Below are 27482 nucleotides of genomic sequence, written 5' to 3' on the forward strand. Positions count from 1 at the left end.
ATATATATAGGAGCTTTACTTTATGATTTTTTTAACATTCAAGCCCCACATTGAAAATCTCGGAAGGAAACTAAAATTGAAAATGGGTTTCCTCTTCCGTAATAAGCTTTGCTTCTCTATCAAGGTAAAAAAATATGGCTTGTGACTGCAACATTGTTTTTTCTGTTTGGGCTTTAAGTAAAGTCAAGTCAAATTATTTATAGCGCACTTTATCACAGGAAAGTCTAAAAGGGCTTAATAGAGGCGTAAATCCCCCCAAAATGAAAAGTAAAAATTTAAACTGTAATAATTATAATAATATTAATAGTAAGTGTTTTTTCACTTTTCGCAGGGGGGTCCGTTTCAATTAACCACAAAAAAATGAGGGACCACTGTATATATTATTACAAATAAACTACTATTAAAAAAAAATCCTACCTTTAAATTAACAAATACAATGATAATAAAATCTGTTTATGTCTAATGTTTATAGAATTGAAATTTTACTGTCAAAAGTCAAAACACGGCATTCCGATTGAAGTTGCGTTTGCGGATTATGAGTTAACCAGCAAAATCCACCCGTATTTTTAGCCATCTCAGGTTGCGGCCATTTTGTCAGTTTCAGTCGACTGAAAATGACATCAGTTGCTCACATCTCAGATAATGACTAATCACGGCTCAGCTTCAAAAAACAGGTGAGCTGTAATATTAATCAGAATGTCGTGTTTAGATGTCAGGCCAAAAAGGCTTCGTTTAAAAGGAACGTCAAGAAAAGAATTATCATTCCTGTATGCTCATCTCTTGTCATGGAGATGAAGCGGTTTCTTTCTCACCATCCTGAGAGAGGTTCCTCCACGTGTGCTCGGGTTGGCTCAGGTTGCTGCTAAACAAGATTCTGTAGCCCACGATGACACCGTTTGGCTCCAGTGGAGGGCGCCAGCTCGCCTGTACTGAGGATGAGTCGATCGTGCTCAGGCGCAGCTCCTGCGGTGGCGAGGAAGGCCCTGATGGAAACAAAACAGGAGGGAGGGAGTTGGGGGTGCAGCAGTCGGTAATTAAAAGTCACAAATAAGGTTCTCAGCTGTGTGTGTGTGAGTGTGTGTGTGTTTTGTCTTGGCGGGGGATTGGACATGTTGTATGACAACCATCTGCGTCCTCATGATGCAGCCACCTGGGTACTGCTCGGAGACCACAGGCGGGCCAATGGGAGGCAAGGAAAGAAAGGCTGGGGCTCAGGAGACAAAATAAAAAAAAGGGGGGGGGGGCGGGACTGGTTCTGGACATTTTATTCGAACACACACACTCTCATATTACTTGCCTCCTCTTGACTGTCAGCACAACTGCACCATCTGATGCCATCCAGTACTAAATATGTCACATGAGGCTTTCAAACACCATTGAGGCCAGAATATTTAAAACAGTTTTTGTAGAATTGCAACATATTGTGGCACCCAGTGCACTATTTGTTTGTTTTTTATTTTTATTTATTGTATTTATTATTATTTTATCTTATTATTTATAATTGCACTGGAAAGGGGAGCTCTGCATTTTCATTGTACACTAAGTATAAGTAGTAATGGGAAAATGAAGCTTCAAATTTGCTTCATGAACCAGCTGTTGTATTTTTGAGTCCTCTAGATGGCACTGTTGGTTTAAATAAAGGGTTTAAAATATGGCAATTTAGTGTGCTTTCAGCCCAATGTTGAACACAGAGTGCCATCTACAGGAGTCCAAAAATACTACAACTGGTTCATGAAGCAAATTTGAAGCTTCATTTATCCATCACTACAATTCAGATTCTGATCCTGATCTGATTCTGTATAAGACTGTCATCCAATCGGGTATTTGCAGTCGACAGCTGTGATAATACTAATCAAAACAATGTGGTGATAACTAGACGGGGCTATGCTCAGAAGTCAACATTCACCTTCCAACTCTTGTTTAACGCAGTCAAAACGCACCTGCTATCATATCAAGGGTCTGTGATTAACCCCTTATAAAGTTCAGATTTTCAAGTAGAGTCTTTATCCACTTGAACAAGATACAAGTCACAGTAATGGTGACATTTTGAAAGGATTTTCTTTCATCGCTTATTTTTCCGGGCATTTGACCACAGGTGCGCAAACTTTTTATGTCGACTGTACGTAAAAACCTAACATTTAAAATTAATGTACATGCTTGATGTGCTTCAGAAAAATAAAATCACGCATGCAAGCGCCACACAGGAAGGCCTGAGACGACATTCAAACTATGAAGTCGCCGTAGCACTGAAACCACACTATATCCTTTTTGCAGTGCGTTTTTTTTTTACTTTACGTAAAATCATGCAATAGATTTTTTAAATAACCCAGCAGAGACTCACGGTCAGGGAATGTGTACTCCTCCACGGTGCCGCTGAAGGGTCCCACCGCATCCACGCCATTGGACTGCACCGCCAGCTTGTAGTGGGTGAAGGGCTTCAGCGCCCCGATCAGGATCTCCTGAGCGGCACTGCAAAACCGCACGTCAGATAAACAGAAAAAGTCAGTCAAGAGGCACTCATGTTTGTAACTGTTTCAGAAAAGTTACAATGCAGCATATATAGCGAGAACATCATGAAATATCACCTTAGCGCTGTACATTTGCAATATATCATGCTGACCAGGGCTGAACAATTTTAAAACTAAAACTAAGTGTTTTTGACAAAACTAAAATGAATAAAAACTAACAAAGCCGTCCTGAAAACTAATTAAAACTAATTAAATTTAAAAAAAAAAAAGTCTTGACGGAAAAATGGCGCAATATAAAGTTTTATAACTATCTGGTGTTCCTATCCTTGTGTCTAGTCTTCTATTTGACTAAACAACACCCCCACAATCGATGAGGTTAACTTAAAATGGAATTTATTTTCTGTCAAGCAGTGGAGATAGAAATGTTGTCTATTGCCACCACTTGACAGAAAATATTGTTTTATACTGTTAAATTACAGTTTGTTAGGCTTCGCCAAGCATTAAGTGTTCATTTACACGTGGAAATTAATATTTAACCGTATTTTACTTAACCCAGTAGGATAACTAATTGTAACATTGGAAATTTGCAGCAATTCATCGTTTAATGCTCTTAAATTACAGTTATGTAACTACTTGTTCTTGTTAATTTAACTGCTTTCACTGTTAATTTACATGCTCCGGAATCGACTTAAAACTCAAAAAGGTTATCGTCTGTTTTAGTTAAACTAGGCATACAAAGTTTCCACCCAATAGCAAAGACTTATTGATGGACTACTAAGGATGATGCATTACAAATAGATAAAAGTGGAATCAATATCATTGCTCCAAAATGATCGAGAATCAAAACATTTCATTTGGCAAAAGGCAATTTTCAAAATAAAAACGTTTTAACAACATAGACTTGTTCGAATACAGTAGCACAAATACAAACTCTATCAAACATGTCTTCTTTACTTGGAACAGCTTCCTGTTCTTAGAACCGAGTGGCCTACCGAGCTTGATTCACTTTTAGGAAAGCGCTTCTCTCCAAAATGACTCTTGTGCTAATGCGATGGGCGGAGCTTGGCTGGCATCTCCCTCTGCTTTACCATCTCTCACTCGCCGTGTGCGATGCGTGCGGTGCCAGTGGTGGCCGTGTACAAACGAGGATAGGTTGCACCAGCATTGCAATTTTTTTTAAAAAGAGTTTACATGTACAATAGGAAGCGATGTCATCAATTTTGAACATTAGATGGACCACACGCTAACAATTTCGACCCGTCTCATCAACGAAAATTCATTTACGCCACGTCATGTTTTTGGCATCAAAGAGCCACGTTTAGCTCGCCATAGTCTCGTTATCGTCATGAAAAAAAGGGGCGTTAACGAAATATTTCCATCACTATTTACGAAAACAACTCTGCTCAGAATGAATTTTCATAAGTATTTTACAATTATTAGAAAAAACATGTTTCAGTGTACTGCACAGTACTGCCATGGTGCTTTTTTAAATGTATTTGCACCAGCATTGCAATTTTTTTTAAAAAGAGTTTACATGTACAATAGGAAGCGATGTCATCAATTTTGAACATTAGATGGACCACACGCTAACAATTTCGACCCGTCTCATCAACGAAAATTCATTTACGCCACGTCATGTTTTTGGCATCAAAGAGCCACGTTTAGCTCGCCATAGTCTCGTTATCGTCATGAAAAAAAGGGGCGTTAACGAAATATTTCCATCACTATTTACGAAAACAACTCTGCTCAGAATGAATTTTCATAAGTATTTTACAATTATTAGAAAAAACATGTTTCAGTGTACTGCACAGTACTGCCATGGTGCTTTTTTAAATGTATTTATTTATTCATTTATTTATTTATATAATCATTCATTCATTCATATCCCCATCCCCGCCTCTCCCAATTGTTGCCGGTCTGCAAAGAGCATTTACTGAATTTGTTTGAACCAGTCAGAGGCACATAAAAATAAAAAAAATAAAAAATAAAATCTAGCCTTTAACACTTTTTACCATTCATCATCCCTTTCATAAAAATGTCGGCGCCCCCACCATAACGGCCCCTCTTAAAACCCAAAGCATCCCCGCCTCGACCCTGAGAGGCGGCAGCCGAGACAAGTAGTTGATGATGCGAAGGATGACAGACATCCGGGCTCACCTGGTGTGGTACGTGACCAGAGAGGCGTTGGTGGTTCCGGCCGGGCTGCAGCGCACCGTGTAGTTGATGATGCGCACCGTGCTGAAGCGAGGTTTCTCCCACCGGAGACGGATTGACGTGGAGCTGTTGGCCACTGCCTGAATACTGCTGGGTGGTAAAGGGGGCAGCCGCATGGGTGGCGAAGACGCTTGAATGTGAAAGCAGGCCTTTGTTAGTCAAACAATTTGGGGAGGGGGCATAAAATCTGGAGGTGAACATCTCAACCTGATTTCAGGTTGCTGTGAATATGAAAAAATTAAGTTTTCACTTTTCATTCAGATAAATGCGATCGACGGAACAAAGGTAATTCATATCACATTAAAAAACTGCAAATCATTCAGTATGCAACTACATACTCTCTTCTGTGGTTGGATATGAGAAAAAGAAAGTACCAGGTGGTACCTTGCAAAATAATGACAGGTAACACGTTTTGCTTGCTTTATAACCGAGGACTTCAGTATTTATAAATACTTAGCTAATGCTTACTAGCGTGTAATAATTACAGTGTTAGTCGATTCTGTACGTATCTCGATATATTTCAAAGTGGAACTATTTGATGCACCCCATTTTGTTCAGTTATCGTTTAATGGGGCCACATTTAGCCATGTGAAAAGTTTATTAACGCGACTTTTAACTGTTGTGAAGGTGTCCCTCATTTAATTTATCCTTTTTAATTAAACTGCATGTAAACACATTTGTTTGTGCCCGAGGGGGGTGCGGCAGTTGCGAGCGTACAAATGATCAGAATAGCACCACCTGTGCCGGGCATTCTGCAATTCTATGGGATTTTTACCTTTATCGGCCTTTTCGGTCTTTCCTTTCCACACTGCAGCCGAGCCGTCCGCCTGCTTGTTGAATGCCCAGACTCTCACCTCGTAATGCTGGTCTGGAACTGACACAAATGCAGCATAAGGAACAATGATTTTTACATGCCAAAATTGACGGGAAGATTTAGGAAAAATGTACTTGAACAGATACAACTACATGCCCACCTAATACATGATCTAAGTATATATATGTCAAACACCGCAAGTCTTTTTGGGCTTTTGTCCAACAATTTCAGAATAGAAATGGAAGTCACCCGGAGGAAAAAAACAGTGAAATAGTGAGGCCTTTAGCAAATAACAAAAAAACAAATAAAAAAAAAATTAAAATACACAATTAGGTGAATCCATGATGAATCCGTGATTCACCGTCCAAATCGAAAGTGACTTACCAAGCCCGGTGAGGAGATGGTATCTAGCTTTTTTGCGCAGTCTGACCACGTGAGTCCGTGTGGTCTTCTCCCCGTCGGCGTCCACCTCTTGGCAGGAGAGTTTGTAGCCGGACACTGCCGTGTGATTGGGCGAGGGCTGCCACGTGACGTTGAGCGTGCTCACTTGTGCTCGCACCTTCAGCTCAGTGGGAGCGAACATCACTGGTATATGAGGGAACGGGATTGTTTTAGTGTCCAAGCATGTCAACTGATAGCTTGAGGGCTATAGCGTGTGATACGGCAGTCGCCATGGCAACTCATATATTATGCAGATTCAATTTTAAGCACAATGGAAATACTTTTCCGACTTCATTTCTGTATTCATCCATCCATTATCTGAGCAGCTTTTCCTATTAGATTCTTCTCTATTATTTCATACAATGGTGAATTTTCAAGTGTTGTCATCCAGATGATAAAAAATAAAATGATGAAATATTTCACTTCGTTTGTCGTGAATCTCCTGTACTTAATACGAGTTTCAGTGTTGGAATTGAACAACTGAAATGACGCACGAAGGTATATCACATTTGCATTTGCGCTTTATGCTAATGCTCTTGAATGCAAACATCAAACTGCACAGATGTCAAACTTAAACCAAGCCGCAAACTCATTTGGACCTAAGTGACGCATGATACTGGAGAGGAAAATGGATTTTGACGGTGTTGGATCTTTAATTGGATTTAGTTGGATCCAGTCCAGATTGATTACATTCGTTTCTGTTCAAATAAAAAATGACAATTTCCGTGGGACATTTTTTTGTTGCTTGGAACAAACGTGTCGCTTTGACATTTTAGGCTCATGTATGGAACAGAGATGACAATTTGAAGAAAATTGTACCAATAAGGGTAAAATTGGCAGAAAATGTCCTGAAAGTCCACAGTATAATGGATTAAATGGAAAATAAACACAATTTGTCGAACAAGATAATCCTTCCACTGTGAATGGCTTTGAGACGCCCACACGGTCAACATCTACGTAATTCGACGTATGATGGGCAGACACCTTGCTGTCTGACACCTCTAAGTGTGTCATTAAATGCCCATATACATTATGCTTACTTTCTCGAGATTAATAAAGAGCTTGAACCAGCTGAATTCCCCCCCCCCCAAAATGAATACGTGTCCTACATTTTATCCCGTTTGAGAGAATCACAATGCTGAATAATTTGCAATTCCTACAAAGGCTGGCAGACACATTGTTCTGTGTGCATTGTTCGCCTCGCCGACTAATGCCTGTAAGTGCTCGGGTGGTGACTTCAGTGCGATAAGTGTACGTTACGTGAAAAAATGAAAAAAAAAAATGAAAATAAACATCTTCTCACAAGTCTGAAAGAAACAACCAAGATGTGTTGTGAAACCTAACACCAACAAACATGACTTTCTTCAAAAACAAAACAACAAATAAATCCCCCCCCCCCAAAATTTGGGAATTCCCACACGACGAGTGTGGAGGCATAAGGCTTACCCGTACGGTGGCTGGTGTGGTTGTAGTGGGCCAGCGTCTGGTGCCGAGCCCACTCGGACGGGACCCCGAAGCCGACACCTGTTCCAGCTGCTATTCTCAATCTGTACGCCTGGTTGGGCTGCAATTCCCTGAGCGTGAACTGGGTCTCATTACCGCCCACCTCCACCGAGAACACAGTGTCCGCTGTGGGAAAATAAACACGGGACACTAATTCACTAGGATTGACCGGACTGGCTCATCGGCATTAGAATCCATTTTGGTCCTTCACCATCCAAGACAATTACGGAACATGGGAAAATGCTTTGTCTTATTTAGTTTTCATTTATTTTTTGGGGTAACTGTTAATGACTTTTCCACTGTGATTGTCGTCACATGTGACAGTAAATCTCTAAGTGAAGCAACACTCCCGGACTCGACTACGACGAACAAATGAACTGACCAAAGAATGACTCAAAGATAGTGACGGCGAATCACCAACAAAACTGACACGATCCGAAACACAGGGGTACAAAACACACAAGAGGTACAGGGACTAACCGACAGGCGATAAAACAAGCCTGCCCTGAAGGCAAATCAGTCCTACTGAATAAAGCTGGTGGCACACCTGAAACCATTGACTAATTGGTCACTCTGCGGTGCACTGATTGGATGGTGAAGTTGGCAATGAGGAAAACCAATCAGGAAGGAGCAGGAGGAGAGGTCCCCGCACACAGACCAACAAGTTGACTGCCACAAATTTAATCAAATTCAAAAGAGCGATTGCTTTCTTTGAGGACAAATATACACTCAGATGAGATATTTACACTTGTGTCGACGAAAGAATACAACATGACGTTCATCATTCAAAAGACCATCTCACCATTATCCAGAGAGCTGTACTCGATACGGTAGCTGGTAACGGCCCCTCGACTGTGCTGCGAGGACAATGGACGCCACGTCAACCTAATGTCTGTCGGTGACGTGCTGGCAATTGACAGCTGAGGGGGCGCACTCGGCACTGCAAGACAAATGAGGACATCAAATCTTTCCAGGCTAAAGAAAATTACCAGGCCAGAATAGAGAATTGAGATTCATCTCCCCGCAGGTATGATACTTGCCGTCCTCGAGCATGTCGACAGTAACGGGCAGGGACGGGCGACTGGCTCCCATGGGAGAGTAGGCCACCACGAAGAAGGTGTAGGCGGTGTGGGGGAGAAGATCTTTGACGTGATACTCGGTGGTGTCGTTGTTCATTGCAAACTGGTACTCCACGTTGTCTGAACCTGAGAAATAATCCACCTGAGTCCATTTGTCACCAAAGGTGGCTGTCATCGCCTTGACTTAGACTGGTGGATCACACGCACTGCCTGTGTCACAACTAAAAATTGGACATTTAGCTTGAGTTTGAAGACAATGAAGATTTGAATTGGAATAAATATATATAGATAGATGGATGGATGGACAGATAGATGAATTAAACTTTTATCATAATTATGATCATGATTTCTTGATTATGTGAGGCCAGGACAGAAGGCCTTGAAGGTTTTGACCGCCCATCACTGTATTCAAGAATCAAAGAAACCTATTTGAACCGTCTTTGAATTAAATATACTTTATATTTGGTGATTTTACATTAATTCCAATATATTATTCAAGTAAATATCTGTTACAAACTTTACAAAAAAATGTTGTTAAAAAATGCGATTGATTGCAATTAATTACGGAATTTTTTGCGATTAATTAGTTAAAAAATGTACTCGCTTGACAACACTAATATATATATATATATATATATATATATTTTTTTTTTTTTTTAAATTTATTTATTTATTTATTTTTCATATATTATACTACCTTTTTGCAAAATTGTATGTGTAGTGTATTGCGGCTGGACCGTAACAGAGTGAGAGAGTTTTCTGCAGTTGAATAAATTCACACCCCTGGCAACTATTTGAAGACATACGCTGTGTATGCACGTTGCACACTCACCTGCAGCCCGCTGGCAGTGCACCGAGTAGCCGATGATGTGGTCCGAGTTGTACTCCGGTTTCTGCCACGTGAGCAGGGCAGTGGTGCTGGAGTAAGGGGCGACCGAGAGTCGTCGAGGGGGGCTGGGGAGGCCCTCCCTCACAATGACAGTGAGTTTGGCGGTGGCGCAGGCGCTGCCCAGGCCGTTGTCGGCGATGCACTGGTAGTAGCCGGCGTCCGCCAGGGCCAGCTGGTTGATGAGCAGGACGCCGGGGTTTTGGGTCTTGGCACGACGCAAAGAGCGGATTGGCTCGCCGTTCTTCAACCAGCGCAAGACCGGGGCGGGCTCCCCGGAGCTGTTGCACACAAACCTGGCCGTGTTTCCTCGAGAGAGGGACACCGTTTCTGGCGGCTGAAGAATGACTGGAGGGGCTGGCGAGAGAAGCAGACTTTAAAAAATGTGGAGTGAGTTTTTTTTTTTTTTATTCATTAGGAGCAGAAATCTACTGTAAATAGAGTCCCCTTCAAAAGTATTGGAAGGGCAAAGTCAATTCCTTTGTTTTTTTTTTTTTTACTGAAAACATTTGGGTTTCACTTCAAAACATAAATATGAGAATTGCAGCTTTTATTTCATGCTATTTACATCCCCGTGTGTTCAACAAATTGGAAGAGCACCTTTGAAATCAGCCGCGAAATCCTTTATTGCAATAACGGCACCATTTTAATTTATTTATTCTTATTGGACTATTTTCGAATTGCCAACAGTAACTTTTAAGTCTAATTAAGAAATAAAAACAGCAGAACTATCGCAATGAGTTACGCACAGAGCCAATGATGGTCAAATAGCACCAAAAGCAGCTTTTCTACACAAATCTTGTGTATAACTTGAAAAGTTTGTAAAAAGGGTCGTTTTTTAAACTCTTGGTCCCACTGAATTTTAGATTTAATACAGAGTAGTGGTTTAAGTGCAAAATGAACCAGAATTAACTCGCTTACTAGTTTCTCATTCAAACTGCCATTGGTATTCATCTGATTGTGTTTTGGTCTGTAACATGGCAAAAATATATTTGTTATCGTCCTCAAGCTGCTGCTTGTTGGGCTACATTGTTATATTTGCTGCATTATGAAATCTTCCGTTTGAGTAGTGCTGTCTCCCGATTTCATTCATTGAATGCAAAGTACGCAGTGACCAACCTTGAGGAATTTCCTTTTAATTTTTTTTCATATTGGACCAATCTTGTATCTCTTACTCCGTTTCATAGTCGGTTGTGTTGCTGAATTTGGTTCAAACAAACTTTAAAAAAAAAGTCCTTGGCTAAGTTGGCTAAAAGTGGTAAATGTTGGCATAATAGCAAATATTTTCTTCAATGATTTGCTGCCTTTGTGGTATCAAAGCAATAGAGGGCCCCATACACAGACGTTATGTGACAAATGTGTGCCTATGCCAAAAATGTGCCCTAACTTCAACTACATTAATCGGATGGTGTCACTTTTATAATGACTCCTGAATAATATTTGCTGTTGGCACACCATTTATTTCTTCATCCAAAAATGCCACTGGTCTTTGTTCCTTAAAGATGCTTTTTGCAACTTAATTTGAGATCTACTTGAATGTAATTAAGTCTCCCAGCAGATGAAGCTAAAATCGTATTCATTCAATGCCAGCGCTGGGCTAACCTTGATGAATTTAAATGAAACTTTGAGGAATGCAAGATATTTCATTTTGCGCTGGCCAGTTAGGTTCCAGAGCTACTTGAGCTACTTTTTTATTTCTCCTCGCCCTGGAGTAATAGTTTCGACTGCACTCATGTTTGGTTGACTAATGTGTTGACTTGAGGATATCTAAACCCAAGAGTCAAGTGTCACTCACCTGGCACATGCAGCTCAGCAGCAGCGGTAACAAATTCTCTGGTGCGAGGCTTGTTGGCCCTGCAGACGTAGATGCCCCCGTGGTGACGCCTCGTGTCTCGGATCACTAGGTTAGTAGCGAGGACGACCACGTCTGTGGAAATGGGCTTCCCATCTGATCAAATGAGTAAAGAAATAAAAACTCTGTGAAAGAAACGCAGGTTTAATGTTGTGCTTTTTTTTTTTTTAAAGACAAGGCACTGAGAAAGGGGACTTTTTTATTTTTTCGAAAGGAATCATCCTGCCAGGATGGTCCAATTGTCAATAACAATATATATACAAACTTTTCTACTTTCACAGGTTAAAGAGGACAAGAGTAGTACATGTGCATCCGTGTTTTGGTGGCGCCGTTTTAGACGACAAAAAAAAAAAGATAATTTGAGCAATATTGCCTTGCCTCTTGATGGGACGTAGACGCTGAAACCGAAAAAAAATAACAAGCCGAGCTCTAAAAGGGGGCGTGGCAATTTGTCATAAATTTCATCACAAAAAGCATTTTCGTACTGATGACATTTTTACATGTAAATCTATCATATAAGTGTCAATGTTAATGTCAATCAAGCGTCCATTTAATCACGCTCAGATGTAAGTTTGCGTTCCTTGCTGCCTGAATAAAATTCGGAACGATTGAAGTGGAGTCATTAGTGTACTTCACAAGACCATAACTTAGCAAGGATCAAACTTTGGGAGTTTTGCCTTTTGAGACATTTTTGTGACTTTTTTTTCCCTCATTGACATTGTACCTTCACGAGACCGGCCTCCGTCATGTTTTACATTTTGCGTAACACTAAGCAGTGTTGAAGATGACAACGATACACACACACACACACGCGCACACGCACACACCCACACACATCTGATAGCCGGAAAAACAAAATTAAGTTAGCGCCTGGAGGGCAGGTGAGTTCTTTTTAAACTTCCTCAATTACGAATGTTGAAAATTAAAAACAAAAATAATCAGTGTCATTAAAGCTGGCACTGAGTGAGTTATATTGTAAATTCATTTTTATTTTTACTTTTACATTTGTATAACAGAAAATGTTTTGTTCAAATTCCATGTGCAGTTGTGGACATTTTCAGGACTTCGAATGGGAAACTTCGTTTCGTAATCCAAATAAAAAAGATTTTGACCTGTGTTCCAGATTTGGCGACAATATTCAAGTGATTTGGACACAATTTTTACAAATTTGAATATGTTAAAATATCCATGTAGCAATAAACGTTTCCTCGACTTGATACAGATTATCATGTATTTAGCATGATGCTTTGAAACTCCCCCGGGTGCAGGGGACTAACAACATCCCCTTGGTCTTAAAAACCAGGAGGGCAAAAAATGAAGTTTGATTTAATTGATTTAAAGTGGACCTGACCGGATTGTGTCCTTCAATGACGGATTGGATGGCTGTGTGGTGTATCAATTTACATGAAAGTCTAAATCCTTGCCTAAAAAAATGCATATGAAAATGTGTATAATATCATATTTTAAACATACACATTAACACAGGAGTAAAGTCGTAAATACAGGATATAATTTTTTTTTATTAAAAAAATAAATAAAATAAAAACATGATTGAATGAAAAGCACAGAGTCTTATGTCGGTACAGTCATAAACGACGCAAAAACCAAACTGTCCGCAAGCCACTCAAAATGAATTTGAGACCCACTTTCAGGTTCTGTCCCACCAGTTGTGAATCGCTCATCTCGAATACGAGCACATTCCTGTGATCTAATGCTGATATTCGAGTTTGAAACTGCCTTTCTCCTTGCTGTTGCTTTGAGTTGAGCAAGCATACTTTACATCTCCCAAAAAAAAAAAAATACAATGCTAAAAGTGTGTGCGCGAGTGTCTTTGCATGTGTGTGTGCACTGTGCAAGTGCGCATGAACTTGACGTGACAGATCACCTAATGGAAAATAGCACATAACAGAACAATGGAACAATAGGAGTGACGTCCATTGTTCGTGTAACACTTAACAGCTGCAGGTGTACAAAAGCAAATTCTGGGAAGACCGACAATGAGTGAGTAATCGACACATGAAAGGAAGAAGCCAGCATAGTGGATGAAGTCAGAGAATTGTGGAAAGGAATTTATTTTTTTTTTACCTTGTCTGCTCCAGGACACCAGCGGCTTGGGTTGGCCCTGCGCCATGCACTCCATCACGGCGGGACGGCCGAGCACCACCGTGGCATTCTGAGGCAGTACCACGATCGTAACTCTGTTGAGGGCGTCCGCAGACTCTGGAGAAAGGGTGGGTGATCAATTACGTTGCATGGCATTGATGTTGCACAAACATTTCAAATCTGATCAATAAAAGTGGGACATGACCAAAGTCAACATTAAAAATGCTCAAAACTTTATGGAGAAACGAAATAAAGGTTTGAGCATTAAGTGTCCCAATCAGATCATCTTATCTTCATATTTTGTGATAATATCATCTTTACTCAAGTGTTGCTTTTGCAGACCAAAAACTGAAAACATTGTGAGAAACAGTCATCTCTGGACTGCAGATCAGATTCACCATTACATTAGCACAGTCCCGAATTTTCGATTACGGTGTTTTTAAATGGGTTGAATTATGTAAGAGGCGTCTTTTCAGACTAGTGCTCTTAAAACAATGGGTATGGTCTCTCTATATGCACTGGAGTACACTTGGGCAGGCTCCAGCGAGGGCCTGGATACTGGAACACATGTTCTCAGAGATTCTCGGGGAAACAAAAGCACAAAGCTCCACAGCACACCGACCTGTGGCGACAGTGAGCCGGGACTCGTGACTGATGTCCCTCCGGGCAGAGTTGGATGCAACACAGCGGTAGCTGCCCTCATCCTCCCTGGTAACCTCCAGAATCTGGAGCACGCCATTAGGAAGGGAAATGAACCTGCTTCACACAGGCGCAAGATGAGAAAGGGAGACGGGAGGCAGAAGCCAAAACACAAACAACACGCGGGGAGTCTACACAGTCGAGTCGAGTCGAGTCTGCGGGATTCCGGCTGTGTCCTCTCAGGGCGTGCGTCCTCTTTGTTCAAGCAATGTGTGTAGTCACAATGTGAGAGTTTCGACTAGACTCAATACATAAGTCTGCTCGGTGAGAACATTACGTTGAAAAATGAGCTGTAATTCTGGATGGAATCATGAACGAATGCAGATTAGCATTAAGCGGTAAATAAAAGGTAACACACGCAGAGACACAATGTTATTGTAAAAAGGAATTAAAGACAACCACAAAAAAAACAAAAAGACTACTATCAACCCCTGTTTATTGCGGGGAATACTTTCCAGAAGCACACCAGACTTATTATAGTTTTGGAAATTTCATTCTAGTTAGTTTATATTTCATTTTGACTTTTGTTTATTAAATTTAGTTTGTATTAATTAATTTTCAGCGCCGGTTTGTTCGTTTTTTTTTTCTTAAAAACAGTTTTACTCTTAGTTTTAGTATTAGTTTTTGTTTTTATAACGTTTTTTACACCTGATCATGATTTAAAAAAAAAAAAAAGAGCATCAAGTATTGTGCAGTGAAAATTCAACAAAAATATCATTTCGAAACAGTACAGTTCACGGTTTTAACAGTCCACAGACTTTGAATCACAATAAGAGCCGTGCATAGTTGTGAATGTGTGGTTTGTTCACTCTAACTAGCAGATATGCCGTAAAAAAAGAGAAATGGGAGCGATTGAGACCAAAAGAAAAAAAAATAGGACAGGGAAAAAAAAACAAGCCAATCAGGAGCGTAAAAAATAAAAAGGCCGCACATCATAGTAGCAGCGAGAAAAGACAAAAAGCCAGCTCTTAGTGACAAGCCATGAGCAACGGCCAAGGTGGCAGAACCTCATCCCACACACAAGCCCGCATATGTGCCGAGCTGCTTGCAGGTCGACGCGGGTCTACGCCAGCCATTAGTGTTGAATCAGGCGCGAGAAAGCTTCAAACGACCAACAAATGGCTGAAGCAGACTGGGCGCCAACGAATAAGACGTGTATCTCCCCAGGACATAAACAACATGGGAACAAACAACATAAAAAAAAAAAAAAAAGATAGCCTTTAACACTGCACAGCGAGCTCGTTTATACATGTGGTTGAGAAGCCACACTTCCATTTATCTGAGAGACTGTCAGGTATATTGTGTAGAGATGCTGCTGTTATGGTTAGCAACAGAGTTCAAATGAGCTCAACAGTGTCAAAGAACAGAGATAATTACAGTGGGTACAGTGATCTCAATACATTTGAATATTGCAGAAAAGCTTTCACTCTGTGCATAGTGAATCTATAAAATCAATTTGAATTGATTGACTGAAATCGTGTTCGTCCGATTCAACATGTACAATCGGGTCGGGCTGTCGGGTTAAATGAGCACTCTGATTGGCTAGCGAATCAGTGCACTGGACTTGTGCAGAAGATAGTCCAACTGTGAATGCCTGTAACGTTATACACTGAGTAAACGACCTGTTTATTGTCGTTATGACGAGTCACATGGTGGCTAACAGAAAGATGGCGTCCACATGAACAGGAGCCATTATTTAAGGAACCAAGCTAGACAAAATGTTTCTGTGCAGCATTTCTCACCTTGAAAATCCATTAAAAAAAAAAAGGAAAAGAAAATTTAAATAAATAAATGAAATGAATATATAACCCAAGTCCATCATACTCCGTGCATCGTATTACGCTCATTGTATTCAGCCAACAGTTAAAACCACTTAGCTGAATTAGCTTGATATCCAAGGTCATAGCGCAAGCATAGAGTTGACTTTGTTGTACCGCGCATTCTGCTCATAAATTCTATCAGACTCCATTGAAGACGTTTAATAGAACATGTGATGTATTACGATTTTGTCATTAATTAACAAGCACGAAAAAATATTTAAACAAGGGACGTTAAATGAGTTTTAGCCAAATGACCAACATGCATCATTTGGAATTGTCTGACTGCGATCAGTCCATGGGATGACATTCACACACAAACCCGTTAATAATAATTATTTTAAAAAAAGGACCATTTGCAGTCTAGACTGAGGCAATTTATTGATGACTCAATTGTGCTTCTGTGGCACAAATTAGCAGCAAATCCCATAAACGCAGACGTACTGGCGAATACTGTCAGATAGAAAGAAAGAAAGCAAAATCCCAAATCCCCCAAATATTCCAAAAACGAGGTAGAAAAGCAAGTGAAGCCGAGTCACCTCGAGTCCTGGGGGACAGCGACTTTGTTCTTTTCCCAAGTAATTACAGGTGTGGGCACGCCATCGATCCGGCACTCGAAGCGAGCAGCCCCCCCAGCGGGCACCGTCTGAGGTGAAGGCTCCAGACGGAAGGAGGAAAGACCTGCGGAAGGAGAGAACGGCGGTTTAATGCATGACACGCAACCATTGGTGGCCTTTTGCTCACCAGGTGACTCAAATCCCTCCCCATCAGTGCCGATAACAAAGTGCACTTTTTTTTTTTTAAAGGGCAGTCTGGTCAAGGTGGGAAAGGCACGTTCAGCATCCAGTTGGACCGTCTGCTTGTGATCCACAAGCAAACCCAAAGAGTGGGTTTAAAGTGGATTTACTTTCTTATTTCATTCACTTAATTTGCAAAGACTCGGAAGAAAGAAAATGTGTCAAATTATGGAAATATTTAAGGACTGCGATACTGTAGGGATGCAACTAACGATTATTTTTAACATTGATTGAACTGTTGATTAATTGATGAATTGGATTAAATAACGGTTTTAATTTCTATCCTTTTATTTAAAAACACGACATTACTTCCAATTGACTGTTAAAAATGGATGAATAAAAATGTTTTATTTTGATTCAACATAAATATGACTCATGAAGGATGAGAGAAATCAGAGAATATTTACTGCTGAGGATCTGAAATTCCAATGAGTTGTACAATTTTAAAGTTAAAAAAAGAAAATCATGGATCATCAAAAATAGTTGACCATTAAATTGATTAAATGTCGATGAAACGATTAATTGTGGCACATCTGAATTACTACAACTAAAGCCTCGTTTGTTCAGCGTATCGGTCTTGGGCCACGCCGCCCTGTTTTCAAATATTGGAACTAACTTGATGCTCAACTCAAAAGTGCCCACTTCTTCAAGAGGAAACTAAAAACACAATTATTGTCTAGATCTCTATAACAAATTTGAATCTACTGATTGGGATCAATGTCTTGTTTGGGTTTTTCTGCAAAATATTAATCAATTCAAAGTGTGTGTTTTTTTTTTTGTAATGCATGCAAACGCCATACATGCAGGAGTTGAACCCAGGATCTCAGAACTGTGAGACAGATGTGGTAGCCACCAGCTGCAATGCTGCCACTTTCGCTTAATGCACTTGTTGCATTTTTATGAATTCATTCATACAAACAACAACACATTTTCTCAATTGCCTTGCTAATAAAATGTGACATTTGCAGTCATGTATCTGAATGTTAATCGTGCGCACCGGGATCATTGACTTTTGGATAGAAGCCCCGGAAACATAATTCTTTTTAATAAGGCACTTTGTTCTCTGCTTTGGTTTCTAGCAAAAAGCAACATGGCCACTTTCCTTTGTGCTGGAGGCAAAGTTTCTTCTGCACACCGTTCAAACTAAGTGGAGTTAAACGCCGTGATTGGGACAAAGCGCCGGGATTTAATCCGGTGTGGCGGGATTACTTCGTCTCTTTAGCCGGAATTTGTTGGCAGCGCTCCAGTGTATACAGTTTCGCACTTTCACACGCGGGGGGGGGGGAACGCTTCCTGCGAGATAATGCTGAGCACCAGGGGGCAGCAGTGAGCACGATGAAAGGGTGTGGGATGAAGGGGCTCTTACCTTTGACCCCTTCCTTTTTTGACAGGGGAACAAAACGAGTTGGCCTGCAGCCCTTTTACAAATGGAGAGGAGAGAAATGCCAAAGTATCCATTCTCAACTAACTAGACAAGATGTCACTTAGACAATAATTGACTGAAGTCAGCTCAACCAAGTATCAATTACAAAAACTAATTAGTACTAAACATACAGAAAAAATAAAAATGGTTCAGCTACCTTTTATTCAAATTTTCAAAAAAGTACAGCTAAACAGTCACTGTTCAATATGTGTAATGATGCATTTAAGTTTTCATTAGCATGAAGTCAATAAGAGGTCAATTGAAACCTCATCATTCCTCAGAGGAACTCTGTTCAATGTGCAAAACATGCTTTTCTTTTTCTTTGGCTTGTGCTAAATATTAAACTGGCACTTCTCATGATACTGGATAAAAAGAAGAAAGTGTCAAGTCTGTGTTTGACTCTTAGTAATTCCTCCTAAATCCTCATGACAATTCGTAAATAGGCAGCAAGGTTATTTCAGTTAACAAAAACGAGACAAGAAAAATTTTAAAATAACTTTCGTTAGAAAAATATAATAAAAATGGAAATGCTTTTTAAAAAAAAAACGAAAAGTAACTAGAATTGTGACAAAAACGCCCTTCGTTTTTAGCCTTGTGCATTTAAGTTAATTACACTAGCTATTAAAAAAACTGATACTAAAAGTAAGTGTTTTTTAAAAAACTAATAAAAAGCCACCCCAAAAACAAATTAAAACTAACTAAATTTAAAAAGACAAAACTCAAAACCAAATAAAAAAATCCAATTCCCAAAATATAATTACCTTGATCGGCATTAAATTGCATTGCATTTTCTTCGGCTGTTTTTCAGTAACATTACATTTTGCGGACTCATTGAGGGCAGTACGAATCCAGTGTCAAGTTGCAAGAAACAAACCAACTTCCATTATTTTATAAACACAATTCTTCATTGCTGATATTAGGAATAAACAACAATAAAACACATCAATGTCATTATATTTTGAGTTTTCTCACGCAAGAGTCATGCATAATCTAGTGTTGAACTCACACAACTTGTTAGAGAACAGATTAAGAGCGCCTTCTAAATTTCACTGAGTACGGTAACAAAATAAAAATCCTAAATGGACTCATTTGCTATGGCTCCTCTTTTCGTTTGTCAATAGTCACCCCCATAATGTTTTTGTTGCTTCTATTTGAAAAATAGGTGCTATAAAACCCGACTTAAAAATGTTGCAGCCTAAAAAAAGATATTGGAGTGGAATCCCAGCACTCCCATCGACATGAAACATAAAACGAGCCTATCACTATTCTTCCACAGTATTCATGACATGACTTTTTGGTTCAACATTCCACACTTTGCCGACAAGTGGACACTGATTTAAAAAAAATCTTTTCCAAAAACTGACATTGATTTTCGTTTGGCAAGCTTTGCAGGGCGAGCTGATGATTAAACACCAACTTCCATCAATTACATCATCATGTAAACACATCAACTATATCGGCGTGTGTGCGTGCCGTATCTGTGTGTTTAAAGAACAGCTGACCAGGGAGAGCGCCCGATATCATCTGTTAAGTCTTTTCCCAAGATGCAATGCATGTGTTTGGAAAGTCCACCCGGGAGCTCTCAGAGCTCACACCGCTAAATACACGTCAGAGTTCTTTTCATGGTTGACGCCATGTGCAATATGACTTCACCTCGTCTCCGTGTCCCTGTGGCAGTGTCAGCCCGTGCCCCCACTCTTTGGCCTCATAGATATCAGATTGCAGCTATTTGCACCCCCACCTCCACTTGCGCAAGCAAGATAATCCTTCCATCCCATGACCTGTTTTTTACACGATGAGATCCCGTCAAACATTACTCTTGTTTCGTATGAAATGTTCACCTGTACATAGGTGAAGTAGAAATAGATGTATTCATGGTAATATTTAAATAAAAAATCTCATCCTAATGTCTGAGTGGGGGCTCAGGTCAGGATCCTGGGGTACACCCAGGGCTGGTCGCCAGTCGGTAAACCATCTTATCATGTTTGTAAACACTCTGTGCCCGGGTGATGGCGTAACAACTTCGAAAGGCAACCAAACCTCCAGAATTAGGTTTGTGGAACACGGGCTTTTGCTCATAGGTATGGATAAAATGATTGCTTGGGTGGTTTTACAATTTCTAATGGCTAGGCTGTGAGTAGACTACGGTGTGCTCAAAAGAGCACATTTGTGCCATGCATCAGAGTAACAAATAAGTGAATAAATTAGCCAGTCCCTTGATGGTCAGCTTAATAATGTCGAATTTTTCAAAACATTTATTTTTAAACTGATTCCAACCTCCACCCAATAGTTAATTGGGCTGCATTTAAAAAAATTACAGAACGATCGATCGATTTTCCTTTTCAGAGGCTGATATCGATTCATAAAACCATATACCGATACTTTTAATAATGTCTTTTAGCCAATATATTTATGTGAATTCACGCAGCATGCGAGATCTTGTCATGACGCAAAAGTAGCATATCAAAACAAAATGCTTGAAGCAGTAAAGTCAGCGCCAACAAGCACGAAGGAATTCATCATTTTGATCAGGTCATGTCAACTAAAACGTACTTATTAATGTAACTGCATTGGCTTCAATTCTTAATGTAAATTTTTAGAAGACGTTTGTCCTAATTGCAGCATTGCTTTTTCTGAGAATGCCTCATATACCAAAGTCAAATTGGTACTGCGTGAAATCAATCAGTGAATCGAAAATCAAATCGAGCCTTTGTGTATCAAATCAAATCGATTTTGGAAATTTGAATTTATACCCAGGCCTACTAGCTAATTGTGCCTCCCAGTAAAAAAAAAAATGGGTTTGTTTCCTTTGTAGGATAATTCGTCCAATTTTCAGTTACAAAGGCAAACTTCTGATGCGAATGAAGACATTCACATTCACTTTCAAAGGCAATAAGAGGGCGGGGGGGAATGTCATTATGGAAGGTAATATGCCGGCCATATGCTGTCGCTTACAAATTACAAAGTAGTTATTGCCATCAAATCTCCATTCCCGTAGCATTCCTGTGCATGGCCGCACTGGGAGAAAGCAGCGAGGCAGGTGGCTCGAGTAATGCGCGTTCACAGATGCGATGTGAGATAAGTTGTTTTCTTTTTTTTTTCCCAGCAAAGAGGAGAACATCCGCTCAATGTCAATGTGAAAGCACTTTGGCGTCGACCTCTCAATGCGCTCATCAAATCTCCCTCCATAGAACCTCCGCCACTGATTTAATTCAAACACCGCACGCACACAAACAGACTGAAGGTCGCCCGTAATGGTCTTGGAAACCTTTCCCTTCACCATGACTACTTGCCGCCACCATCCGCCTCCCTTCCATTCACATGACGGAGCCCCCCCCCCCAGCGCCTCTGCCCCCACCCGCCTTATTGTCCCTCAAACTAGAGCTCCTAATAAATAGGCATGTGACAGCTGACAAAAGCGCGGGCATCCGCAAAGTACACGGTCTCGTTTTACACAAAGCTAATGACTCAATAAAGACTACCACCTAAGAGCTGCTGAAAAAGAGGCCCTCCTCGGAGGAACCATTAAAAAGCCACTGTCTGTCCTCTTGTCCCCTGAAGTAGCGAGGATCCTCCGCGAGGGACGAACACCTGCGGACATTCTTTCATAACCTTCCTGACTGTTGCCTTGTATAGAATGCGCTAGTTGCGATTGCAGCCTTTGTGCCATGCGTCTGTTATGCAATTACAGAGCCGTGGAACTTCCGCAGTTGAACACAAGCTGTTATGCGTTGCGGGGCTGGGACAATTCTTCCCATAGGAAATAAAGTCACGTGAATCAATTTGTTCTCCAGGTTAAAGCGGTCGTTATCTTAAAGCCAGGCAATAATGCTTAAAGACCTTGTGTGAGGTAAACGTGACCCACCGTATTTTGAGTAATAAATCTATTTAAGAATACTCACATTAGTTTTATTAATGCAAACATCCTTTTAGTTTTCATAGATCATTTTTATGTGTCATAAATTCTAGTGGTATCGGTACTTGGTATCGGTGAGTGAATACTCATACAGATATCGGCCGAAAAAAAAGTGGCGTTGAACATTCGCTAATTGAAACAAACTAAAGTATTCCGTATCTGGAGGTGGTGAGAAAGAAGAGCCGCGACATACGGAGGAAAGTATTATTCAAAAGGGTGGACATTTAAAACTTTGTGTGGCCCTGTGGTTTTAGGTGTCATAAAACAGGAAAAAAAGTCCCTAAGTGTAGACAGTACACGTATTGTGTCACTTTTTTCTTTTTGCCTGAATTCCGAAATCCATGTTTGGTGACAACTGAGCAGATTTTTCAACACTTCTCACAATTGATTAATTGATCATTAAAAATTATCTCGACTGCATAGACGTAATTTTTGATTTATTGTGTCTGGAAGCAATTTGGGCCATGTGCCGCGCACTACCAGCTGTATTATTCTGACACACAACACAGTAAGGAGACCGCGATGTGAGCAGTGGCTCATTTGCATGAGACAAGCCCACCACCTCGATACGGGATGATATCATTTCCTGTCAGGAAAATATGGTAGAAAATTCTGCTATAATTCTTTATGCTCGTATATAAGGAGTATGTCACATGGTTTTACAATACTAGTTTTAAAATGAAGATAAAAATACATGATAATACACGAGCACAGAAACGCAGGTTAATATAACCCCAATCGGCTGAAAGGACGTCAAGTTACCATAAATGACATTATTATAGGGCTGGGCGATATGGCTGAAAACTATATCGTAGGCGTGTATGTCATATCGGTCGATATTGATATATATCGAATTATTCTTATTATATATATATATATATATATATATATATATATATATATATATATATATATTTTTTTTTTTTACGATTGTTGTGGAGAGCTGCGACTGTATGCGAATTTAGGGGGGTTCACCGGAGCGCCTCATCCAGACTGTCACTCAAATCAAAGAGCGTGACTGGACACAGGGATAGAGAACAACATCGCTTTAATAGCACTCCAATCAATTCAACAGAGCTCAATAACTCACTTTCACTGGCGCATACACGACGACGGAAAGTGTAGCAATTGTGCATCCACAGCTAACAGCTAACAGACTCTGTACGTCTCTCTTAGGACCGCTTAGCTGTCCAACAATACGGCTGACATAAATTAACATAAATACATAAATATGCAAATTAAACAGCAAACCAATACCTGTACAAACAGAGCAGTAATGAGGAATTTACAACAACTATTGAAAATAAAACGGGGAAAAGGGCTGAATTCCGATTGGTTTATTTTAAAATGTACAACGCACGCCGGCCTCCCTTGAGATGGAACAATTCTGGTGCTACGTGCCGTATCGTCCAGTGTGTGTACGCGGAGGGGGCTTGTTAGCGGCTTCAATGCTACGTACGCCCGCCTCCCATGCGACGGAGGTCTCGTGTACTAGAGCTACGGGCCGTTTCGTCCTGTGCGTGTCCGGGAGGGGGTGCTTGTTATCGGCTTAACTATTAAGCAAGCGCTTCCTCAAATCGGCCGGTAAATCCACCTTAGCCACCCGTTTTTTTTTTTTGTTTGTTTTGAGTCACGCTAGCTCGGTGGCGCATGACTAAGCCTCGGGTTGTATTTCCTCAATGGGAGGGAGTTTGTGACGAGTAGGGCAGTGACAGGTCGAATTTGCTCCGCTGTTTTTTTTTTGGGGGTGGATCGATAATTTATCAATACAATTTTCTATTGATATCACTCACCCAACTATCGCGATACATATCAATATGGAATTATCGTCACAGCCCTACGTTATTACCTTATTTGCTCCAGTTATCAAAGTGTCGATGAAGTGATCAAAGCACCATTTATCATTTAAGGAGCCACATATTATATCAGAGTACATGAGAGTTGCAAGGCTCAACGGTGCAGATGCAAAAACTGCAGGTGGGGTACACTCTCAAATGGTTGCCAGCCAATTACAGGGCAGACAAAGACGAACAACCACACGGCCTCACAATCACACCGAGGGACACATTAGAGAAAGTGTGGGCAAACTACGGCCCGGGGGCCACATGCGGCCCGTTGAACGTTTTAATTTGGCCCACCGAACTTGAAAAAAATTAAATGAATGAACCTTGTAAATGTTTTGTTTTCTAAATACTGTGGTTTTTCAAAGTCATATATATAGTTGTAATGCTTTTGTTCACTGACATTTAAAATTAAATGTATTTTTTTCTCAGATAAGGTGAGGTTACCAAAACACTCTATCCATCTTCTCCCGGCCCCTCTGTCCAATTTTAGAACCCATTGTGGCCCGCTAATCAAAAAGTTTCCCCCTCCCTGCATTACAGCGTCCAATCAACCTACAATGAATGTCTTTGAGATGTGGGTGGAAACCGGAGTACCCGGAGAAAACCAACGCAAGCACAGGGAGAACATGCAAACTCCACACAGGAAGACCGGAGCCCGGGATCGAACCCTGCACCGCTGAACTGTGAGCTGAACTGGTCATCCACCACTCTGATAAACCTGTTCAAGTCAAATGACAGAGTTGGCTAAAAGAGTTATTCCTGCTTCTTTAAAAGTCACTACTTTGGAAAACATTTCCACCTTGAAAACCAGAAGCTCCATGCTATACAATATACCAATTACAAAAAACCATGTTACTACAATTTTCAAGAATGAGATTACTTTTCCTCCTGATGGCATCCTGCTAGCTTGGAATAAACAGAAAGTGAAAGCTCGTACGCCTCCGTATTTTCCTCGGGAGTTACGTCCATCAGGGAGATTGTGAAATTTGTTTTAGCCAGGAAATGTGATCAAACACATAACCCTATCACCGCTTCAAATCCAAACGGAGAAAATGAAAAACAAGAGTTTCTGGATTTGGTGGCACCCTGCACCTAATGTAGAATTCATTCTCACCTAACAACATTATCAAGAAAAAAAAGCTCCAGGAAAACAGTTTTCCGGTTCATTCCGCACATCACATACACAGTGGGAGGCCACTTACTCGCCAGCAGCACATTGGCAGTCCGGCTGGTCAAGGCTCCATGTGCGCTGGCGCTCACACAGCTGTAGCCTCCCTCCAGAGCCGGTGGGAACGCTCCATGCTCGGAGGAAGGCAGCAGGAGGAGGGAGCGGTCGGCGACGTACCGCCGCGCGTCGCTCCCCTCCGGAGGAAGGGGCCGGCCCTCATGAAGCCAGGTGATGTTGAGTGGTATGTCGCTGGCCCCCAGGTTGCAGTCCAGCGTGAGGGGGGACCCCGGCTCCAACACGACATGGCTCGGTCCGGCCCCGCAGCTCAGCTCCACCGAAACGGGCTTATCTGTCAAATGAACAAAACGGAATCAGACATGTGGACTGAATGGACTCTTAAGGCAGTGCTATTACCCCAAAATGTAATGCTTGGGTCACGCCAAATCCGTTGCGAGCGTTTCCGGCGGCGCGATAGAATTGAATTCAATAGAGTACACGCAAGCGGGCACGGTTCTGAGCAGGGTGACGCGAATGATGCGTTTGGAGCGGTGTGGCGCGGAGCGAAGCACCAACAATTCACCCTTTCGGCACGGTTAAATTTAGTGTAACGTTCTTCGCATGACGCATCACGGCAGCCAATCAGCTCCGGGACATGCTACGTCACACTCAGCATCATGTACACTTGGCAGGACGTTTGAAAAGAGAAGAAAGAAGAATGGAGATGAAAAATACGCCACATAAATGTTCTGTTGCTTTGGGAATCGCTGTTGCAGCAGCGGCTTCTTGGGGAATAGGCGGAAGTGGCGCAAGAGTTGCCGCGCCAATGTGACAGTTAATGCAGTTTTTTTTTATTTTATTATTTTTTTTATTTAAGTGAATCAAAATATGCAAATAGAACAGATGGGGTAAAAAACACAGAACTAATAAAAGGGAGTTTTATGTAAAGCTTGCAAATATAATGCATATAACTTTAATGATGAGTCGCTTTTCACCAATCAGGGAGTGGAAGAAAGTCCTGGAAAGGCACAACGACAACAATTTGTAATCAATCCTTGCGCAAGCAGCAAGTCAATCACGGTTATTAGAAACCCCTTTGAAGTGCAACGTGTTGCTCAGAATGACTTGTACGCTGCCGCAACACAAATGCGACGCTCTGTAGCAATCATTTGATTAGTCTTCATTTTAACTCAAACATCACCATTTTCCTTTCACTGATTAGATTATCGCCTTTTTGGCTGTTGGGCAATTTGTCATTTCATTGCAGGGATTCGATGAAGTCAATAGTGCTGGCAGCGAGCACACACACAAACACACAAACAAATGCGCGCATGGATTGGAGGGCGGTGCATTCCTGAGGTGGGGTGTATCGTGGACAGTGTGGAGGCAGCCAAGTTGGGGAGGGTTGTAGGGGGGGGGGTGCTTTGGGAATGAAACGGGATTTGGATGTCAGCAGTAGAACATAAAATCTGGAGAGGGCACCGCCTGGAGCCAGAGGTGGTGAGAGATGAGTCACAGAGTGCCTCGCAAGTCGCATTGGAATTAGATTTTGTGCATATTATCTAGGAATATAGGAATTCTTTAATCTTAATCCTATTCACGGATGCACCGACATGAACTGGAACACAGCGTTCCAGGATACCGGTTGATACCAGTTTCTTCAGATTCAGTTTCAGTTTATGGCTTGCTCCCTAAATAGATGCCATTCCCAATTAGTTGCAGGGTGAGTCAATCCGCTGGAGACAAATAAGCCGCTATCCTTCTATCCCACTGTTTTCGATACGGTTTATATTTTTCAGAGTGTATTCACTTCAGGTGAAAGGTGGAGTACACACTAGACTGGATGCTCGTCAATCGCAGGGCACACAGAGGCAGGCAACCATTCAATCTCACATTGACGGTGTCATTGGGAGGCAACGGAAGCCACGCCGCTCGCACCCGACACACCGGACTCTGTTAATAGGATATCTGAAACAGATATCACTGTAATTTTGGTGGACAAGTGCTCGGCACGTCTGCCTCACAGTCGAGATGTTCCTCAATGGTCATTTGTCGATGGAGCTGTATCTGTTCTGTTCCGTACGTGAACACACTTGTCATTCTCATAATTTCCTGCTTTGTCTTTGGATGAATAGCATCTGACCTTCATAGTTCAGTTGGTGTATTTCGCCCTGCTTTTTGAGAGCGCTTCTTAATTTAGTTCAGTGGAAAACACGACGGTGGCATAGGAAAAAGGGGAAGAAAGAAGGAGGAGGGGGTGGTGAGGATCTTGGGATAAAAGGTCCTAATGACTGAAGTGGGAGATAAAAGGAGCCGAAGACTCAATATCTGTGACAGGCAGCCAAAACGTGATTGGTTTTCATAAGGAGTGAGCCAAAGACAGGTAAAATGGAATTGCTTTCAAAGGCCACTTAAACACACACACACTCACACACATACACACAGTGAGACACAGAGCGAT

General features: G+C 41.2%; 1 protein-coding gene across 3 annotated transcripts in view; it reads right to left on the reverse strand.

Moving 5' to 3' along the window:
• igdcc4 (immunoglobulin superfamily, DCC subclass, member 4) overlaps positions 1-27482 on the reverse strand; it is a 64057-nt gene that overhangs the window by 8098 nt on the left and 28477 nt on the right. Inside the window, exons 2-15 of one of the 3 annotated variants that reach the window (XM_088297153.1) lie at positions 25202-25373; positions 16416-16557; positions 13983-14119; positions 13343-13477; positions 11201-11353; positions 9352-9762; positions 8481-8645; positions 8243-8380; positions 7384-7566; positions 5881-6081; positions 5458-5556; positions 4626-4812; positions 2342-2469; positions 813-983 (exon numbers count right to left, since the gene is read on the reverse strand). In XM_088297153.1, coding sequence (XP_088153279.1) covers positions 813-983; positions 2342-2469; positions 4626-4812; positions 5458-5556; positions 5881-6081; positions 7384-7566; positions 8243-8380; positions 8481-8645; positions 9352-9762; positions 11201-11353; positions 13343-13477; positions 13983-14119; positions 16416-16557; positions 25202-25328 — 2377 coding nt within the window. In that variant the 5' untranslated portion in view covers positions 25329-25373. Of the gene's footprint in view, positions 1-812; positions 984-2341; positions 2470-4625; positions 4813-5457; positions 5557-5880; positions 6082-7383; positions 7567-8242; positions 8381-8480; positions 8646-9351; positions 9763-11200; positions 11354-13342; positions 13478-13982; positions 14120-16415; positions 16558-25058; positions 25374-27482 lie in introns of all 3 variants that reach the window. The other 2 variants (XM_088297152.1, XM_088297151.1) reach the window with 2 other exon arrangements.

This window comes from Idiotropiscis lumnitzeri, chromosome 5 (assembly GCF_059441095.1).
Source record: "Idiotropiscis lumnitzeri isolate Australia: NSW breed Sydney's pygmy pipehorse chromosome 5, RoL_Ilum_1.0, whole genome shotgun sequence".
Classification (NCBI taxonomy): Eukaryota; Metazoa; Chordata; class Actinopteri; order Syngnathiformes; family Syngnathidae; genus Idiotropiscis; species Idiotropiscis lumnitzeri.